Raw genomic sequence first — 8,970 nt, forward strand, 5'->3', positions numbered from 1 at the left:
AACCAGTTTTTAGAGTGCTTCCAGATCTCAGCTGGGGACTGGTTATTGAGTACATCATAGGAGATGGGAGGGGAGTTAGGCTTATCTAGAGATAACCTCATATCTCTGGCATTCTCTCTATCACTTTAAAGTGAGTCTTAAACATAATGATACTGAGATAGATGCTGAATCAATTATTTGAATGAAGAGGACCATACTAAGGCCAGTGAAAGGTTTGGCCTTGCATGACTGAGCCCTAGTCAATGAGGAGAAGGACAGAGAAATTGGGTCAAGCATGAGAGAGAAAAAGGAGTTTAGATTAAAATCCATGATAGCTAGATCAGCGGTGAAGGCGAAGATGCAGAGGGAGGGATAAAGAAAGTGACTGCTGGCTGGAAGGAGGAGTGAGGATTATGTACAGTCTTAATGGTACAAGCACTAAATGAAGTTCTATCTGAGGCCTCAGTGCAAAACCATTTCAGTTTTTAACATCTGCAAGAAGAGCTGAAGTGTAAGCTCCACTTCACTTTCCATACTCTTCTTCACTACTGCAGTGGTTAATAATAACGGTTGTTTGACTGTGGCTGCAAGGAAGAAGCACCACAGATGCTGAATTGAGCTACATCCAATTTTCTGGTATATAAAACCTCACAGCAGGTTTGAAGTGAAGATAATGTGAAGATAGCTTTGTACTTCCTAATGCTACTTCTCACAGTCTCTCATGTATAACAGTAATGAAGTTTGGTCTGACTTTCTGTCAGGGGACGGAAAGAGAGGACTGCTTTGTGAGGGAGGCCAGGTACCATTGAGGCAGGCATGAGGGGCAGTGGCCTCAGGGATGAGGGGGCGTAATCCCACAGTACTCAGGCAAGGCAAGCAAAGCAAGTCTGGTGACAGTAACCAGGGTCAGCCAACAGTCCAGTGATTGCCAGACAAGTATGAAGTGACAACACAGCTTCAAAGTCAAGCCAGGAAGCCAAGTCGGTGGGTCAGGGTTAGATCAGCAAAGTACATGGCCAGGCACAGGCAAGCAAACCTCAAGCAAAAGCCAAGGGCAAGGGTCTGAGTTTAAGTGCAGCTCCTGATCCAAGGTGGAGAGACACCCCCTACACACACACAACAAAACAGCTCTTTCTCACGCCACTTTTTTCACAGCAATCTGATCCAGGATTATGCAGCTGCACTGTGTCAGAGCTGGCCTTGAGCACAGACAGCCAAACCCTCTGGGAGATGGTGGGGAGATGCCATTTGTGCACTCAACACTGACACATCTGTGCTGGACTGAATGAAGTGCAAGGGCCCAAAAGTACTTCTGCTTTGGCCCCCTGCTCAGAAAAAACTTTCCTAGCTGATTGCAAAATTGTATAGGATACCTTGACTTGGAGTTATTCTGCTAGAAGATAACCCTTAACCTGGGCAATTCATCCAAGTAGCTCTACTGTCTTTATGGCTAGAATGCTATGGCAAGATTATCCCAGGTTTCCTGGGTAGATCTGGGTCCACAAGTGACCTTGGAGTGGACATTTGATATCATTCAACCAAGCTGGAAAGTGAAGGGTCTCTAGTTAATTCGGGTCTGCAATCTACAAATGAATTATTTCTGTACACACCTAAAAACAGAACTGAAAGTGAAAAGAATCAGGTACCCCACACCATTACAAGGTACCTGTAGTTGAGCTTCTCTCTGGTCCTAGTCTTTCTCATATAATCTATGTTTCCTTTTATCTTTGTGTAAAATATTGCAGTAGCCTACAGACCGGGAAAGGAGAGAAGAAAAGGAAATTATTAGGGGAGAGGCATAAGAAGTTCAGTCAACCATGGGATAGGAGAGTGACAGGGAAATGAGGTGAATATATATGTGGAAAAACATATAGTAAACTATGAGAAAAAAGAGGAACGAATAAAATGTGAGCATGACGGAAAAACTCTAAAAGATGCATATCAAATATGTTCTAATGTTAGAATGTAGTATTACATAAACATATATGTGCGCTGAGGTAATATATATTATTAATTTATATCAATAATATATTTATTATTTTATATATATGTTTATTTGCCTAAATATTTTAGATATTTTTAAAAATGGATTTCATTAGTTATGAAGTATGACTGAATACAGACTTTGTATAAAAGAATGTGTTAGCAACATAAATCCTCAAAAATAGGTAAATATGAAATACGTAGATTGCCTGATCAACATTATACCAGCATATGGAGCACAGAACAGCCCTGCCTTTAAGGAGCTAAAAAGATAAATGCTTAGTTCTGTGGGAGTTAGAGTCACATCTAAGTCTGTGGGCTCTGTTATGGTAGCTGACTGATCAGAACTAAACAATTTCACAATTGTCCCTAAAATCTGGAGAAATCGCATTCTTGTAGGAACTACATGGTTTGTTACCATAGCTGAGGATTTGTACCTCTAACCCCTCTCTCAGGCCTTGCATGAAAGTACCTTCCAAACATGGCCAGATTTCGATGAAATCCTTAGGTCATGTAATTTCCCTTTCCTTGCACCCTTTTATATTGGACTGCTAGATTATCAGTCAACTCACAAGCTGCGTCAGGTGGCTCCAGTCTTCATAGAGATCATCTTGGAAAAACTGGTCAGTAAGAAAAGGCAGTGACACAGGTTACTTCTTCAAACAACAGACTTTTTATTTAGTCACAAGAGTCCAGTATTCAGAGGAGGAAAAAAAGAGTGCTTGTTGCCTCACCTAAAGCTTAACCAGTTTTCCTAAATATTTTGGTAGATCCAACTTACCCCAGCTCTCTCTGGTGGCCTTCTCTGCAGGCCCTGCCTCTTGCCTTGTCTTCCTCAAAACTGTTCTGAAGCACCAAGGCTTTATTTAAGCTTTTTCACCTCTAGGGGCTCTTACCAGCTAAGTATATTGTGTCCTGCCTGTACAGAGATGGAATTTAAAAAGCCACTGGTTTGGGAACTATTCACTCATTTCGGAATCTGGCCTTTTGCACTTTATCTCTATTGTATGGTATTGTATCTCTGACTACTGCTTGGAAAATCACAGACTGAGAAGACAGTACTGTATGAACAGCAGTGGACCTGGTAAGCCTGGGGGAAGCCCTAAGGCCAGAATTTTCAGGAGCCTGAAGGACTTGCTGAAGCTCCCCTGTACACCTCCCGCTTTTAAAAAGAGGCAGAAAGGATCCTGTAACCCCTGGGAGCTTTTGCACAAGCAGGGTTAGGAAATGATTAAAGGCAAAAATGTTTATTCAGGATTGGCAAGGTAGACATAGTCTCTTTTGTTTGAAGAAATGCCATCAATCTGAGCATCACTAGCATTACTTGATAGGTGTAGCTCTTTTAACTCTCTCAAATCAACTTTTGGCCTTTTTAAATCCAAGTAGCATAGCACTCTTGAAGCAAAGACTGACAGACTACAAATCGTGACTACAAAGGGGCTATGGAGGGGGGAGCACTTCCCTGTGGGACTCCTCGGAGTTTGGGTTGGGAGCAATCTGGTCTCAAGCTGTTGGGATGCAGAAAATGACAGTGGGGCCATAGACAGTAGGATTAGAGGCCTTCTCCACTGAGCAGAACATGCAGAATTCAATCATGAAAATAACTTTTACTATGAAAATAAAGATAAAACAGAGATTCCCAGAACAGATGCAGTTCCTGAGGGAACAAGACTATCAATTATTTCATTCCACTTTTCAAGGTCACAAAGAATATAATCTATCTAGTGGAGGAAACATACACTCCAGCATGAATTTGTATACACATGCATAAGCATATGCTGAACTGATTAAACAGAGTTCAGCTAATTTATTCTAGTTTTGCTTTGTTATATCTGTAAATTGAAAAAATATGGCATCTGACAATAAATCAACAAGGCAACTGAAAGTGAGCAGACATCAAAGAGATTTTCTGCTCAAAGGCTTTTTTTTGAAGGCTGATAAAATATTTCCCTCTTACAAAGGGTAGTTGTTCCTTCAGTGAAGGATCAGATCCCTCAATCCTGAATCCAGCTCCAGTTATCATGAGCAGGGGATCACAGTAACTTCTTTTTTGTAGGCTACTATGGGCCTAAGGATTAACAGCAGTAGGTCCAGTCCTGGTGGGAGAGTCACTTAAGACAGAAGTTTTGAAACTCATGGCCTGTTCAGCTCTCTTTCACTCTAAATGTTTAATTACCACAATTCAATGAGCTTGTTGCTTTTTTGAAATGAGGCAAGTAAAGGTGAAGTAGTGAGATTTACATGTTTTCATTTCATTTAATATATAGTTTGTACAGGTGAAGAAAAGAAGGCTTCTATTAAACTATTTCATTTATACCCTGTTTCCAGCCTTGTTATCTAAAATCACTAGTACAAATCCTATAGAGGAAAACACCTTTTTTCCCCTCTGTCATCAGTATCACAAATGTCAGAAGAAATTGTTAAACCTTCAGAGTAGACCATTTATTGGGCACAGTGGGTTGTTGTAACTGAGACACTTTGAGAAAAAAGAGAAAGGGATGGATACTTGTGCCAGAACCATTAGAGAGAGAGGGAGAGCTGAGGAAAATCTTAATGAGCTTCAGGACATGACACTTAGACACAGTAAGACTGATGCATCTACCTTCAAGAGAGAAGATAAAAAACAGTAAATTCAGAAAGATATATCTTACAAGACTGCAAAACCCAGAGAAACTACAATCCTATATAGCCATGCTGAAAACTCAGCAGTCTCCCTAGCTCAGTAAAATCCTGACGGTTTTGTTTCTGCCAAGAGCCAGTATCGACACACTACAACTGGATTTCCTAGTAGTTCACAATTCAATGGGCTATTCCTGCTATGAAGCACAACATATCCAAGCAGCACATTGTTGTTAAAGCTAAAAAAATTTCATTGTATGGGATTAGTTTATGGTCTTTATCCTGGCTGGAGTTTTGGATGTAATATATTCTGAAAACATGATGAGGCATAAAGCATACTAATGTTACCAAGATAAAGAAGAAACTCTTTGCTTGAGCCCTGAATTCAACATGGGAGTAGATGTCAGGCCAATATTTCACAGCCAGTCTATAGATCACAGATAACTGGATTGTGGTGAGTACAGTGCAAATCACCACCAAAATTCCAACTAAGCAATAGTTTACTATCACTATGGGTGTCTCCTGTAGCTCCTGGTGGAACTGAAAGCATTCAGAGGAATCATATGCTTTAGAGGTGCCGTAGTAAGAGAGAAAAACAGGTGAGATCACCAGTGCTCCCAGCAGCCAGACAGCAGTCACCCAAGTTGTAGTGTAGCACTTCTTAAACTCTAGTCGGAAGAGGCGTATTATGATGATAGCAATGTAAAAAGCGAAGGTGGTGTACATGTGGAGATAGATCATGGCGCTTACTAGCTTGCAGGCAAACTTCCCGAATTTCCACTCACGTAAAATGTAATAGCTGAGGCGGAAGGGAATGCTAAATAGCAGGAGGGTGTGCAGCACCAGGAGGCTGATGATGATAATTGTCATCACAGATTGCGATCTCCTTTGAAACAAGTGATGCGACATCACGATGACCCCAAGAGTGCCTCCAGCCAGGTCAATGCTGTACAGTGCTATCAGGACGGAGCGGAGTCTCTCAGAGGCTTCCAGCGCTGTTTCATTCAAGGGATGAGTCTGTTGTGTTAAGCTGGTGTTAGGCATCTTCCTAATCTCCTCTTTTGAAGGTTACTGAAAATGAAGAATGGGAATTTTTAAAATAGACATGATGTCTTTGCTTCCTTTATTGTTAATTATGGAATATCCCAGACTGATGAAGTGACATTTACTGAATTGCATTTGAAACAGCGTTATCCTATGTGGTATATAGTCTTATAAAAGTTGGCATACTATATATGACAGCAATAAACTGCATTTTGGTATTAAAACCGTATCGTATAAAATTATGAATGATTTTTTCATATACTAAACTGCATTCCAGAGTTCTTTTCTAATTATTTACCTCTAGATTTGGCCTTTGGAATAGTCAAGACACGATCTGTTCATAAATTATACAAATTTGCACCCATGTTACAAAGCTAAAATTGAAAGTGGGAAAAATGCTGGAATGTAAAGAGGTTTCATGTATTAGCTGTGAATAACTTATGAAGAGACCTGAGCCACCTTTTTAGCATCGTGTTGGATGACTGCAGGACAGCCGTGAGGCAGCAACAGATTTCAGTTTCAAGATTCATAGAACATAGCAATGTACAGCTGCATTCATATTTAGAGAAAAGGCAAACAGTGGATTGCTCAGTTGTTTGGGCTTGCACACAGGTTTCTGTTTGCACACAAGGATATGGTGACAGCATGCAGAGTATATGCATACTTTGCTAATGAAATCTGTCCTCACCTTACAAATAGTTTCAACAGAACAAAATAACAGCTGAGAAATGGTCTCTTAGAAAGGGAGTCTTCTGTCTCTGATTCTTCTGAAGTTTGAAATCAATAATCTAGTTTTAATTGGCAATTCTTAACTCTGTTGTACGCATCTATAAAATATTTACAAAGCACACTTCCAGTATCAGTATCAGTATCAAAGGACCTTTAAGTGTGTTTATCCTGTTTATTGACTCTATGTGCAAAACATTTTCAGAGAAACTTCTTATTTATGAAGCATCAGTCAAAGCATCTTTAGAAAACCATTGGAGTGCTGCATCCAAGACTGATCTAAACCTTTATATTTGCTCCATTTTAAAACATATGTTTCGTATGCATAGAAAAATTTAAGTGGTTAAATTTATATACCTGCCTAATATTCCTGGGGAAGGCAAGAAAAATTTGCCTCCCTAGCAACTTGGCTGTAAGACAAGTTTTACAAGCTTTAATAAGATGTCCTTCTGGTCTTAAAACAAATTCCCTTTCCACTGTATGTTACTAGATTTCAAAGTGACTTTAAGTACATACAATTTTTTCTGTTGTTATAAACAGCATAATTACAGCACTAGGTAGCAACAATTTTAGCAGGTTTTGGAAATTCCCTGATGATATTACTCAGAAAAAGATTATGTTTTTTCACTATTTATGGAAATAGTATATTTAAAATAAATTTTACCTTATAATCTCTTATTTTTGTGTTTTTTTCCCCCTCTTCTTTGCCATTTCATGCATCCATAGTATGACATATACTGTCAGTGTGAGAAAGAGATATTGGTGTTATTGTTTGCCTGAGAACAGTTGAGGGTTTTCTCAGACCATTTACAGGAAGACACAAGCCTTTTTTGCTTCACACAGAGATAGTGATCACATACGTTCAAATCAAACACTACTTTGCTGTTCATGCAGAAAGAACTGCTGGAGGGCTGCTGAGCTGTCAGAGATCAACACTGTCCATGGACATGTAGGATAAACCTTCCTGGCAGGCCTACAGCTGCCCACAGCTTGGTCAGTCTTAAAGTTCAGACTGGCAGTGATTTCCTAAGCTATACCACTGTTACAAGTTACTGGATTTTGCCGCTAAGCAAGTAAGTGAAGAAATACACAACTGAGCAGGGGAATTTTCATCCTACGTGCACTTTTAGTGCATGTTTAGTAGAGTTAACAAGAGACTTCGCTCTAACACTAAAAGAGATTTAGAGTGCCTACTGTTAAACAAAACAGACAGAGACCAGTGATGCTTGAAGAATATGTGTGAACCACAGGCATGAGGGCAGACCCCGACCCATAGTGTTGCTATAACATAGCTGTCTGAAAGTAATGGTGATTCAATAGTCAGGGCTCTTCTAGGGACAGTAAAAATAGCAGTCTCTTGATTAGACAGGAAACAGAAAGAAAGCTAGCCCAGTTTATCTTTCAGTTTGAGTTCTAGATCACAGTCAGAGATGTCAGTGCTCGAAGAACAAATAAGAATGAACAATGTGCGAGGTTTTGTGAGCGGTTACAAAATAACAGTTTCCTGGTGGGGTCAAACTAGTATTGCTCTTGGAGGTTCCCTTTGAGAGGCTTCTCTCCTACTATTAAGTACAGTCATTAGGAAGAACAAGATATGAAAGCAGACCTATTAGGAGTAAATAAATATGAAGACTTGAAAAACTAAGGGTGCTAAAAGTCAAAGTAACAGAAAGGTTTTTCAGTATGAGCAAGAACATGGAGAGAGCAATCTGCAAGATATCCTCAGGATAAGCTCTGAAAGTTTTGAGGAAGCGGTTATAAGTTCATCTAGACCAAGATTCATAACAGGAGAGAAGCCCATCTTGGTGACTGTATACACTCTTGGGCTGGGGTTAAGAAAAACATGTAATTGCCAAAGCTCCGGCAGACAGAGCATTGAAGGAAAGCAGCTATGTGAATAATGGCACTCACCAAGTGTGGATCCAGCATCACTTTAATCCCACTTAAGGACAGGCTGCTGCATGACATGTTAGCAGTGGTGTTTGGATGACAAAATGATCAGCTGGATCTGCAGAAACATATAGGAGGGTAGGGTGGGAACCACCTGAGTGTCAGATGCCCATGCTTTCAATGGGTTAAAGTGACCATGAAATTATATCCACAGCCTTTGAATAAAGCAGGGGAATGTCTTATGCTCAGTCCACAAGGCCTGAAGTGATCCACAAAGTCTGGACCACCAAATAATAATGTAGAAGACACATGAAGAGATTAGGTTCCTCAAATAGCTGCTATGTGACAACCAGCACTCCAGAGCCAAAGCCACATATGAGATCAAGAGCCTAGCACGCTCTCTCTTACCTGTTCAGCTGAGCTCTTTGGATGTACAGTGATTCCAAAAAGCTTGCAAAGGTGTTGCGTAGAAAGTTCTCTTGTGACCTTGGGAGAGCACCTTTGACTGATGTCAGAACTCCTGGGTGCCAGAAACTGAACTTCTAAATTGATGTTTCTGACCTCTCTGTCACTTTGTCCTTGACATGTTCCTTGAAGGTTGCACATTGAAACTGTTCAGCATCTGTTAAACTTTCATCTTCACATACTTCTGTTTGAAAAAATCGTTCAACTCTGTAACCTAGGTCTTAAATTCTAGGTCAGCCTCCTATGTGAGTAAAAGAGGAAACT

General features: G+C 40.2%; 1 protein-coding gene across 1 annotated transcript; it reads right to left on the reverse strand.

The window, feature by feature from the left end:
- Positions 1 to 4,761: 4,761 nt before the first annotated feature.
- Positions 4,762 to 5,625, reverse strand: LOC106489030 (probable G-protein coupled receptor 141). The gene has a single exon (XM_013948145.1). It carries the CDS (start codon positions 5,623 to 5,625, stop codon positions 4,762 to 4,764), a length of 864 nt encoding a protein of 287 aa, XP_013803599.1.
- Between the last annotated feature and the right edge of the window lie 3,345 nt (positions 5,626 to 8,970).

Source organism: Apteryx mantelli, chromosome 2 (genome assembly GCF_036417845.1).
Source record: "Apteryx mantelli isolate bAptMan1 chromosome 2, bAptMan1.hap1, whole genome shotgun sequence".
NCBI classification, from domain to species: domain Eukaryota; kingdom Metazoa; phylum Chordata; class Aves; order Apterygiformes; family Apterygidae; genus Apteryx; species Apteryx mantelli.

What these genes read in the sequence shown, in the direction of transcription:
- LOC106489030 (XM_013948145.1), bottom strand. Translation starts at nt 5,625, where the DNA reads ATGCCTAACACCAGCTTAACACAACAGACTCATCCCTTGAATGAAACA.